This window comes from Emys orbicularis, chromosome 10, assembly GCF_028017835.1.
Source record: "Emys orbicularis isolate rEmyOrb1 chromosome 10, rEmyOrb1.hap1, whole genome shotgun sequence".
Lineage (NCBI taxonomy): Eukaryota > Metazoa > Chordata > Testudines > Emydidae > Emys > Emys orbicularis.
In genome coordinates this window covers 44,276,117-44,288,487 of record NC_088692.1, presented here as the reverse complement: position 1 = coordinate 44,288,487, position 12,371 = coordinate 44,276,117, and the positions used below count along the sequence as shown (strand labels likewise).

The 12,371-nt window shown below is 42.7% G+C and overlaps 1 protein-coding gene across 1 annotated transcript in view; it reads left to right on the top strand.

The window, feature by feature from the left end:
• The window catches only part of NEO1 (neogenin 1), a 527,807-nt gene that overhangs the window by 477,695 nt on the left and 37,741 nt on the right, over window positions 1-12,371 (top strand). Inside the window, exons 19-21 of the mRNA XM_065411681.1 lie at window positions 1,041-1,148; window positions 3,840-4,034; window positions 4,821-4,853. Coding sequence (XP_065267753.1) covers window positions 1,041-1,148; window positions 3,840-4,034; window positions 4,821-4,853 — 336 coding nt within the window. The remainder of the gene's footprint in view (window positions 1-1,040; window positions 1,149-3,839; window positions 4,035-4,820; window positions 4,854-12,371) is intronic.

Here is a 12,371-nt window from a genome sequence, read left to right as displayed (position 1 = left end):
CTTACTGAATTCAGTTTCCATGGCAGATGTAGTTTGCTAAAAATTACATAATTAGAAGTCTGTTTTTTATAGTTATATAGTTCCAAGGCATAGCTGGTTATTTAATTGCACCTTTGGAGACATCAGCTCTATGCAGTTCATTGCCATTAATCTGAGCCCCATCTGGGTATTTCAGTTCACAATAAGATTCTGATTCACACATTTAAGCCTTTAACTGGGGTAAAAGGCCTGTATCGTTTCCTCATTTTTGTGCAGGAGGGATGGTGGGGAGAAGACTTCTGCCTCAAGCTACTAAAAAGAAAAAAAGGGCCATGTATTCATCATATCTGTTTCCACAGTTCAAATAAACCTCGGTTAAAAGAGAGCAAGAGAGATAACACCTCTGTAGATGCAGACTTCCTTGCAAGCCATCCAGAAACCTGTAGTCAAAGTGAAGGGTCTCTCAGAGGTTACAATTAAAAACCTCCAGGAGTTTACCTTGGTGTTTCAAATGTGTTCATGGTGGAAAATTGCCATTGCAAGATCTGAGCCCCAGAGCAAACATTTTTGTATAGAGATAAATTTTATCTTTTATGTTTTATTATTTTACATAAAAACAAAACATGGAATGGTGTCTTTACAAGTTGATGGGATTTCAGGAATGTTAAACTATTGTGGACTACCAGTCAGTACTCTTAACTAGTAGCTTTGCTTCTACAAATATATTGTCTGTTTAACAAAAAAAAAGACAATAATTGAAGACACATGTTGTTTATCCAATCATGATCCACAGCATCTGTTGGTCTGTAGAAATAGATAGCTCCTTAAGGAAAGGAAATATTATGCACCATATGGCATTGGCCATTTTAATGGAGTAAATCATTAAAACTGCTGCCCTAGAATGGTAGATTTACCTTGCGATTAAACATACTGGGTTTCTATTGCTGGGCATCCATACTTCTGTGGCAAAGCAAGTTTAAAAGGATGGTTATGGGATCATTTACATGCATTCAGTGAGATCACTTACATGCTTCTAATGAATGTTTGGGGTTTTTTTGCAGTTCCTACGTCTCCACCAAAAGATGTGACTGTGGTGAGCAAAGAGGGAAAACCTAGGACAATAATTGTAAACTGGCAGCCTCCGTCTGAAGCCAATGGCAAAATTACAGGTGCAGTTTGTGTGCGCTCTCTGAAGTGATCCTGTGTCCTTATTTTTGGTATACTGAGCTTGGGAGGGTAGTTCTAGGAGATAGGATATCTCCATCAATTTTAATTTAAGTTGTTTTAGGTAGATTTGCTGTATGTTTGCCTACTTTCAGCTCCCCATCCACCCCACGTCTTCAGTATTGCATAGGCAGGTTATTTAGTTGGTGCTTGGGGTCGAGGGGTTGATTCTGTGCTCTGGCTGACTCTGACAACAAGGCAGGATTCAAACAGTGAATGATGTATGCCAGTAAAATGTACTTCCTGCCTAGAGCCAGAAAATTGGGGAAACCTAAGGGTGTTGTTTTAGAAAATCTTTGAAATGGAGAGTCCAAGTAAACAGAACTCTGAGGGAAAGGAAACTTGTAACATCCATTTCAGTAACCTCTTTAAAAAATGTCTTATGTTTAATATGGTCTGATAACGAGTCCTTGAACAGCAAGGAACAAGGGTTGTGTATCCTTTTGGAACGAAGAGACTCTCCTCATTGCAATAGTGCAAGTCTCCTGTTTCTAGCTTTCATTCTGTACTAGTGGACTTTAAACCTGAACTGGTTTGAGTCTGAAAATCAGTTACTCCACATTTAATCACTTGCGAATTATGCAGCCATCTCAAATCCAGGCCAATAAAATCTTTATACCACCCCATCAAGTGTTCCATATATGTGTATGTGAAAAAGAAAGAGACAAACTTAGATTTTTAATCCAAAATTGTCATAAAAATCCAGGCACAAAAGTTGCTTCCCCACTCTTAAAATGATGAAGAAGATGAAAAAAATAATGTGTTTGCTCACCTGGATTAAGCAGAATTTTACAAGACTAAGCTTTATTATTGTTTGAATGTGCAGCTATCACAGCTGAATGTTTTAAAAATGTTTTGTAATCACGTTTGCAATCACACTATAAAAGGGAATCTGATAAAATGATTGCATTATGTGAAGCATTAGAATTCCCTTTATATGTCAGTTGTATGCCAATTCCACATTTTACAGGAACATGTGAACAGACTGCCCTCTGGTGGATTGAATAGAAAACAAGATACTAAATAGCTCACAAAGTGAGCACTGGCCTTTCTGTGCACTGAGGGAGACAGGGTCCTGTGGAAAAAACAGTATGTGATCATGTCATTAAAGACTGTATCATAATGCATACACACAAAAGGGGTGAATTAAGGTTGCACAGGCAACTTTATTTGTAGCATTCCCTAACTTCTACTGGCTTGTTTGCAACCATAATAATGTTTTTTTAACATAACTTTAGGTGTCTTATATGCAGGGCCGGCTCTAACTTTTTTGCTGCCCCAAGCAGCAAAAAAAAGCGCCGCCCCCTGAGCCCCCCCTGCCGAGCGCCGCGCTGCCGGAACTCCCCCCCCCGAGCGCCGCGCCGCGCCCCCCCCCCCTGCCGAGCACCGCGCCCCCGGAACCCCCCCCCGAGCGCCGCGCCCCGTGCTGCCCCCCCGCCGAGCGCCACGCCGCCGGAGCCCACCCCCCCCCGCCAAGCGCCATGCCGCTGGAGCGCCCCCCCCCCTGCGGAATGCCGCGCCACGCTGCCCCCCCCGCCACCCCAAGATTGGCCGCCCCTTACCAGGTGCCGCCCCAAGCATGTGCTTGGTTGCCTGGTGCCTGGAGCCGGCCCTGCTTATATGTAAATAAACATTAAGAAGTGCAATTTCTGGGTTCTACAGGCCTTTGTTGTACAATATATTGAAAATACCAACCAATTAATCGAGACAAAAATAAAGAGTGTTGTCTTCAATTGCATTAATCTCTGGGTTTGATTGCCACTTTACATGCTGCTCCTTGCTTAGGGCAGATCTTAGCTGCATTGCATGGGACCAGCCCGGGGAATAGAGGTGGGTGCCACCCACCTGCATGGGAGAGGAAGTTACAGCTCTGTGGAGTACGCAACCCCTTCCATTCTTCTACCCATGGTACGGGTAGTCCATGCAAGGGAGAAAGGGGACATCAGATATCCCCTTGTGCAGGTGCATAGGGCTACTGATGTTTAGCCCTGTATTTGTTAATGAGTATTTATTTTATGCCATTGTTTCTACCCATTCACTGTCATTAAATATATATTATAATCATGTTGCCAGTTCATCATGGTGCCATACATACAGTATGTTCAATAAAAGATTATGTTGATTTAATATACCTTTACAGGCAATATGCAATTCTCTTGAGGTTTACGTTTTTTCGTTGTTAATATAAACTGAGATAGCAAAAAGTTGTAACTACTTTTTTTTTTATTTTAAAGCTATCATTTTTCTCTAAACTGCTAATATTTGAGGAGGGAACATTCTTATAATAGTCCTCAAATTATTATTTTACATTGTTTTCATATGATTGGAAAAGAAGATGGAAATAATGGAATTCTCTATAATTGAATGTAGGATCATTTTGATATTTTAAGTGGCATTGTTATACTTTATGATATAATACAATGGTTTAAAATTTCCCATGGGATGTGTATCTAATATTTAAATGAATGCTTATATATTGAAACAAAGGAGGTTGCGGTTCTCAAAAGCCCCTCAGTGGTTTAAGAGCACCTATTCCATCTAAAGTCAATAGGACCTGTGCTCTGGAGTCATTTAAGGAGCAACAAAAATCCCACCCTTTAATGCATAAATTTTATCTTATTGGTACCTTTGAACAGGATACATCATTTACTACAGCACAGATGTGAACGCTGAGATACATGATTGGGTCATTGAGCCTGTGGTGGGAAACAGATTGACACACCAGATCCAAGAGTTAACCCTTGATACGCCATATTATTTCAAAATCCAGGCCCGCAACTCCAAGGGCATGGGGCCTATGTCGGAGGCAGTACAGTTCAGAACACCCAAAGGTAAAGTCTCATGTATGTTCTCCAGCATTTCCTAAAATACCTGTAGGAAAAGCAACTGGGGGCATCAATTCTGTATTGAATATGGGCTGCGGAGGAAAAGATGAAGTTTGATTAGGGAAGATGTTTTCTCTTCATTCTTCCAGCAGCTCTTGGCTGGAAACAAACGCATAACCCAGTTTAAACCCATATGTTTGTGGAGATTTATTTTTAAATTAATTATTGGCCCATATGTCACCAAGCTGTTATTACATAGTCAGTGCCGTAAGTGAGCTTCAGAAAAACTGACTTCTAGTTACCTAAAGACTTCAGGTGCAGTGTGTTGCATCTGCCCAACAGTACAGGCAGCAGGATTTGCAAATAAGTTCTTATTGGTCTGCAAACAATTACATGTTAATGTCATGGATGATATAACATGAACAAGTATGATATAACTGCCTCTTTAATCAAGAGATGCTTGTTCATGGGTAACTGGTGAAAGGGTAGGAATGAACAAGACATTGAAAATATGTACCAATTAAGGAAACATGGAGAAATCATTGTATAGGACAGATGTTAATGTAGATAATATCTGTAAGGAGAGGTGAAAAATAACCTTGCAAAAAAGGTATGTGTCGATTTAATATCTAGGAGTATTGTTTCTATGTGAGTTTTGGTGTTTAAAAATGGAAGTTTAAATCTCTAACTAGTTTTTTTCTGTTGTGTGAAGTTCTTTAAATACTGCCTGTCACTTCTTCAGACTTGGTGATCTTTCTCTTGTTTTTTACTCCCCTGTGCTTATCCTGGTAGCTGAATCCTCAGATAAAATGCCTAATGATCAAGGTAAATAAATGGACATTCTTTCTCCTCTATTCCATCTCTTTCACACACTACTGTGTTTCTTTTCCACCTGGAATTGCACTTGATAAATGAAACACACATCAGCTGCTCTAAATATAACTGAGCGAGCTCTTGTGGAGCTTTTATTAGCAGAGGAACTAGAGATTTTATTTGTGGTCTGGATGTCAGGAATGTAAAGTGATCTCCATAGTCAGATGTCACATAAGGGGAGAAGTGGGTTATGCCAGCCCTGAATCATTCTGTTAAAATGGATTTGGATTAGGTGATACTCAAGTAGAGCTCTGACCAGTGAACCCTGGATCTCAGCACAGAGAGGTAGAAGACCAAAGAACACTTGCTGGATTAGCACAAGTTCTGTTTTGTCAGCTCTACATCTGTTATTATTTTTGCAGTATATAAAAGTAGCCTTAGTCTTGTTCAGCTTTCTGCATGAGAGAGTCTGCCGGTTGGCTCATTTAGAGATCAGTCTCCACTAGGAATGCAACAACTTTAGCCACCAAAACCTTTAAGCTTACTAACTTGACAAATGGTAGCTTTGAGCTTGCTGTGTGGAGCTGGGGTCTGTGGTGAATTTTTAGGGCTAATTTTGCTTTCTTCCAAATCAGGTAAACATCCCACTAATAAGGAGAGAAATGTATTTTAGTGTTTGGGGAGGAACGAGTTTAAAGGGATACTGGCAAAGAATTTAGGCATATGATTAAAGCTTAAAGTGAAAATGTGTTCCATGTTATAAATATATTTTTTTAATCCATTACTGAGAAATATTTTGTAAACACTGTTTATTTTACCTGTTCCAAACCAAACAGAGATGACTGAGGGCAGCTGAGGAACAAACTCTTATCCAGCCTTTGGTTGCAAAAACCGTGGCTGCTATCCCAGTCTCTATCCCAAAGGGATGGGAAAGACTAAAACTTTGTGTTTTAAATAAAAGTTGCTGCACTGTCTCTTTTGCACTGCTCTTCTTACCTCAGTTCTGCACATAACTGTCTTCATGTCCTTCATACAGCATGAGCATCCTAAGGGAGGAAAGTTTTATCACAGTAACATTTTGTTGGTGTTCATAATTGCATAGAACTTTTAATTCAAAAATGCATATATGAAAAGCAGGAGACGTTTGTTTTATAATTCCTGTAAATATAATAGAGCTTTGAAGAGGTGACAAACTAGGAGCAGTGGGTGAAATGAAGAAAAGGAAAGCATAGGCTGAATAGCAGAAAAAAACTTATTGACAACAAGATCTGTTAGACTGTGGAATAGTGTCTCTCGAGAAGTGATGGGAAAAGCACTGGAGAATATAGGGAACAAACCAGCCCACAGTGAGTGGACTGAATCTCTGACCTCTGTGGTTCTTCTTATTTCTGCCTTAGCCACATACTGATGGGTATGTTATCTCAGAATACATTTTCAAATCTTTTTCCCACAGTGTTTCTCCTTACGTACATAGTATGATACTTTGCCCCTCCATTCTCCTTCCTTGTAGCACAGGTGTTGGCACACAGTAGAACAGGTTCCCTGTTGAAGCTGTCTGTGTGTTGCACATTGGTCAAGTACAAAGACAAAAGGCAATGTGTGTAGTACACAGTAGAGCTAACCTACAGTAACAAAAGGTAATAGTGTTATTTTCAGCTGTAGCATACTTATGGGGCACTCCCAAGATAGCTAGCCTAAAAAACTGACCTATTAACACTGGAAAGTCTTTAAGGATTGCAAGCAAATTTTATTTCTACCAATCCTTGCTGAAGAGGACAACAGAGAACCTCAATACTTCCAGTACAGCTTTCTGCAAACAGTCTGGTACACATCCTCTAGGACCAAAGATGGGACATGTACACTAGCTAGTTCATAGTGTCATGTTGAAAATAGAGGAATTTATTCTAATTCTTGCTGCAGTGATGATCAGTTTTGGAGGAGAAGAACAATTGCTTGCAATCCTTAGGCTAGTGGGCCCATTTCTCCTCTCAATTACAATGGTGTAAAACTGCTGTGAGAGGATGATCGGGTTCAGCATCTTGCAGATAGAACTGTTGTCAAGGTAGCATGAGATGTGAAAACTCCAAAGCGTTGAAAGGACAATCTATCAATCCCTCATTCTAGGAATTAGATATTTGCCAGACTGACTGAGAGTCACTATGCGAAAGGGGTCTAGATTAGTCCATTATGATCATCTAGTCTGACCTCTTGATGCATAACACAAGTCATAGAATTTCACTCGGTTGTCACTGCATAAATTGTGGTTGAGCTATAGACACGCCAACATGTGATTGAACTTTAGAAGAACATCTAGTTCTTTGAGTGCTTGCTCATGTCCATTCCATGTTAGGTGTGCACACATCACATGCACCGTTGCTGGAGAATTTACCGTCAGTGGTATCCTTCAGGCCAGCTCTGGTGCTGCAAGCTTATGCACTAGTATAAGGGGCCTAGCCTGCCCTGCACCCTCTCAGTTCCTTCTTACCACCCATGACCATTGCTAGAACAGCTTCCCTTGCTTTGGCAAGGCGGTCATTCAGTGTTTTTTTTCCTGTTATTCTCTAGATTAGTTATATTAGTCTTAATTTCATGTAATAGTGTACATAGTTAGATAGAATTAGTGTATATACACCTCTACCCCGATATATCGCTGTCCTCAGGAGCCAAAAAATCTTACCGTGTTATAGGTGAAACCGCGTTATATCAAACTTGCTTTGATCTGCCAGAGCGCACAGCCCCGCCTCCCCAGAGCGCTGCTTTACCGCGTTATATCTGAATTTGTGTTATATCGGGTCACGTTATATCAGGGTAGAGGTGTAGTTAGGACCCCACCCCCCCCGTCTTAGCTTAGAGGGGCTTCTTTCGCCCCTGGAGCCAGGAATGCTCCAGGCTTCAAACCCTGCGCCTCCTGCAGCAGGCGTATGCCAGTGAGCAACCCACACTCCAGCTGTATAAAGCGTCTGGGAAAGGTGCACATATGACAGTGTTGCCAAATCTGCTGGGATTTCAAGCCGCATAGAAAGAAGAACAGGGAGGCTAGACTAAAGGCTATCCTAAGGGAAGTTGCACTTAAACCAGCATCAGAGCCAAGCTGATTGGACTCAGCTACGAGCACCTCGGCTTTGATGCAAAGAGTATCTCCGGCACCGCATGCTTCTCGGCACCATTCTCCATCTCTGGTACCAAGAAAGAAGCATAAGAAGCAACGGTCTGAGAGGGGATGCTACCCGGTACTGAGGAAGGACAAACAAGGGGAGTGCAACGGAGTGCAACCCATGTCAGGCTGCACCTCCACTGCACGTTAGCGGCACCATCAACTCATCCCTAATCGCAAATGACATTGAGTCCAGTGCAGGACCATCTGCTGATGCCAGGCCATCATCGCGGTGCCAGCAGGTTCACGGTACTGTCCGAGAGGAGGGCTCCTCCAACTCACAATCTGGCAACAGACCCGGACTCTGGTACTGAGCCTGGTACTGACACACAGGACTTAGGCCTGGGGGACATAGCTGGGGCTGAAGAAGAAGAGGAGGGCTCCCTGCTGGTACAGGCTTCTTCCTCCTCCTCCCCAGGCTGACTTTAATGCCCACCACAAGCTTTTAAAAGGATGGCTTCTAACCTAGACTTGGAGGGTGGGGGTTCTTAAAGAGTCCTCACATAGCCTCATTGATACTTTGGCCACAGCAGCCCCGTCAAAGGAGGCCCTACCTGTCAATGAAGCCATTATGGGTGTGGTCAGATCCTTATGGCATACCCCATCTTCTCTTCCTCCCACTTGAAAGAGGACAGAGAAGTAGTACTATGTGCCTGCCAAGGGACATGAATCCTTGTACTTCCACCCTCCTTGCATGGTTCCTTGTGTCACAGTGGCCAATGAGAGGGACACTGCTGGACATGTCACTAGTGCCCTTGCTGCCGCTTCCGCCCTGCCTGGCCCTGATCTCACAAAACCACAGCCATTTACTCCACCCAAACCTCTGGGTCCTTAACCCGACTGCATGGAAGCTCCATAGTTGAACCTGAAGAAACAGGCCTGTTCAGAACAAGTTGGCCAGATCTTGCTAGGTAGTAGGTAACTATCTACTAGAGCAACTTACCTAGCCAAGTGGAAGTGTTTCTTGATGTTTCTTGCCTTCCTAATAGTGATTACCGAGGGGAAGGTCTCAGAAATTAGGGCCTTTATGTCAGAACTCCCATATACAGTATTCTTTAAGGACAACGTTCAACTGCGCCCCCACCCAGCGTTCCTTCCAAAGGGGGTCTCGCAGTTGCACAGTAACCAGGCTATTTTCCTGCCAGTTTTCTTCCCGAAAGAGCATAGGAATGCAGAGGAGTGGCATCTCCATTTGTTGGATGTTAGATGTGCCCTGGCCTTCTACATTGAGAGGACCAAACCCGGGCAGCTCTTTGTGGCAATAGCAGACATGATGAAAGGCTTACCGGTTTCATCCCAAAGAATGTCGTCCTGGATCACCTCCTGTATTCATATGTGTGATGAGCAGGCGGGCATTTCACTTGCTGCCATTTTGACCATTCATTCAACAAGAGCTCAGGCTTCAGCAGCAGCTTTCCTGGCCCAAGTCCCGATCCAAGACATCTGCAGAGCAGCGACCCGGTCGTCAGTATCTTCCCCTCCCATCAGGGCCGGCTCCAGGCACCAGCTTACCAAGCAGGTGCTTGGGGCGGCCACTTCGGAGAGGGGCGGCAGGTCCAGCTGTTCGGCGGCAATTCGGCGGACGGTCCCTCAATCCTGCTCGCAGCGAAGGACCTCCCGCCGAATTGCCGCCGCAGATCGCGATCGCGGCTTTTTTTTTGTTTGTTTGTCTGCTTGGGGCGGCCAAAACCCTGGAGCCGGCCCTGCCTCCCATTATGCCATCACTCAGCAGGCTAGAGATGGTGCCAACTTTTGAAGAGCAGTGTTTCAATCTGCATGTCCATGAACTCTGAGCCCACCTCCTTGGATACCGCTTGTGAGTCACCTAACATGGAATGGACATGAGCATGCACTCAGAATTAAAAATGGTTACTAACCTTTCTGTAACTGTTGTTCTTCCAGATGCGTTGCTCATGTCCATTCCACGACCCACCCTCCTGCCCCCTGTCAGAGTTAGCCAACAAGAAGGAACTGAGAGGATGCGGGGCCAGCCGGTCCCCTTATACTGGCGCATGAGCGTGCACCACAAGAGGGGGCTGGAGCCAGCCCAATGGATACCACTGAGGGAAAAATCTCCAGCAATGGTGCACATGGTGCACGCAGCGCACACCACACCTAAAGTGGAATAGATATGAGCAACAAATCTTGAAGAACAACAGTTACAGAAAGGTTAGTAACCATTTTTTTTACTTTAAAGTCTTCAAGTGATGGAGAATTCACCATCTCTCTAGGTAAGTTGTTCCACTGGTTAATTAATAATAACTGTTAAAAATGTGCACCTTATTTCTAGTCACATTTTGTCTAGCTTCAGTTTGTAGTCATGAGATTGCAGTAGCCATTGTCTTCTAGACTAAAGAGCTGTCTGTATTAAAAATGTTCTCCGTGTGTAGGTACATACAGACTGTAATCAAGACACTTCTTAATTTCTCTTGGCTAAACTAAATAGATGAAATGTCTTTCGTCCTCCCTGTAAGGCAGGTACCAAGACCTCTGATCATTCTTGTGGTGCTTGTGTGAACCCTTTCCAATTAATCACTTCAAAGTGTGGACCCTAGAACTGAACACAGTATTCCAGCAATGGGGTGAATTTTTTAAAAGTGCCTAAATGACATAACATGCAAGGTCAAGTTTTCAAAAGTGACTTAGGCACTTAGGAGCCCAAGTCTCATTGGCTTTTTGTGAGATGTAGCCTGCAACGTGCCTAAGTCACTTTTGAAAATTTGACTTTACCTCTTAAGATACACGTAGGCATTTTGAAAATTTTACCCCCAGTCTCAATGCTGTATTCAATTATATTACCACCTCATCTTGTGTTAATTCTTCTAGCCACTGCAAAGCACTGGGAGCTTGTGCTGAGTTGGTTATTCACCATTATCCCTAAGTTCCTTTCAGAGTTACTGATTTCCAAAATACAGTCCCCTGCCCCTGTGTGTGATTTTGTTCCTAAATGTATACTCTTGCACTTGGCTGTATTTAAATGCATATTGATCAGGTGAGCCCAGCTTACCGAGTGATCCACTTTGCTCTGTAGAACTAATCTTTCATTATTATTTACCACTCTGCCAGTTTTTATGTCATCTACAAACTTTACCAGCAATTAATTTATATATTCTTTCAGACCATTGATAATGATGTTTGATGATATTGAGATAAGAACAGTTAATTGCAGGACCCCACTAAAAACACCCACTTTGGATAATGATCTTTGACTTTAGTAAACTTTTGATACTGTCTCACATGACCTTCTCATAAACAAACTAGGGAAATGCAACCTAGATGGAGCTACTATAAGGTGGGTGCAAACTGGTTGGAAAACCATTCTCAGAGAGTAGTGATCAATGGTTCACAGTCATGCTGGAAGGGCATAATGAATGGGGTCCCGCAGGGATCAGTTCTGGATCCGGTTTTGTTCAATATCTTCATCAATGATTTAGATAATGGCATAGAGAGTACACTTATAAAGTCTGTGGACAATACCAAGCTGGGAGGGGTTGCAAGTGCTTTGGAGGATAGGATTAAAATTCAAAATGATCTGGACAAACGGTCTGAAGTAAATAGGATGCAATTCAATAAGGACAAATGCAAAGTACTCCACTTAGGAATAAACAATCAGTTGCACACATACAAAATGGGAAATGACTGCCTAGGAAAGAGTACTGCAGAAAGGGATCAGGGGGTCATAGTGGACCACAAGCTAAATATGGGTCGACAGTATAACACTGTTGCAAAAGAAGTGAACATCATTCTGGGATGTATTAGCAGGAGTGTTGTAAGCAAGACACGAGAAGTAGTTCTTCTGCTGTACTCCACGCTGATTAGGCCTCAACTGGAGTATTGTGTCCAGTTCTGGGCGCCACATTTCAGGAAAGATGTGGACAAATTGGAGAAAGTCCAGAGAAGAGCAACAAAAATGATTAAAGGTCTAGAAAACATGACCTATGAGGGAAGATTGAAAAAATTAGGTTTGTTTAGTCTGGAGAAGAGAAGACTGAGAGGGGACATAACAGTTTTCAAGTACATAAAAGGTTGTTACAAGGAGGAGGGAGAAAAATTGTTCTTAACCTCTGAGGATAGGACAAGAAGCAATGGACTTAACATGCAGCAAGGGAGGTTTAGATTGGACATTAGGAAAACCATTGTCAGGGTGGTTAAGCACTGGAATAAATTGCCTAGGGAGGTTATGGAATCTCCATCATTGGAGATTTTTAAGAGCAGGTTAGACAAACACCTGTCAGGAATGGTCTAGATCAGGGGTCAGCAACCTTTCAGAAGTGGTGTGCCAAGTCTTCATTTATTCACTCTAATTTAAGGTTTCGCATGTCAGTAATACATTTTAACGTTTTTAGAAGGTCTCTTTCTATAAATCTATAATATAT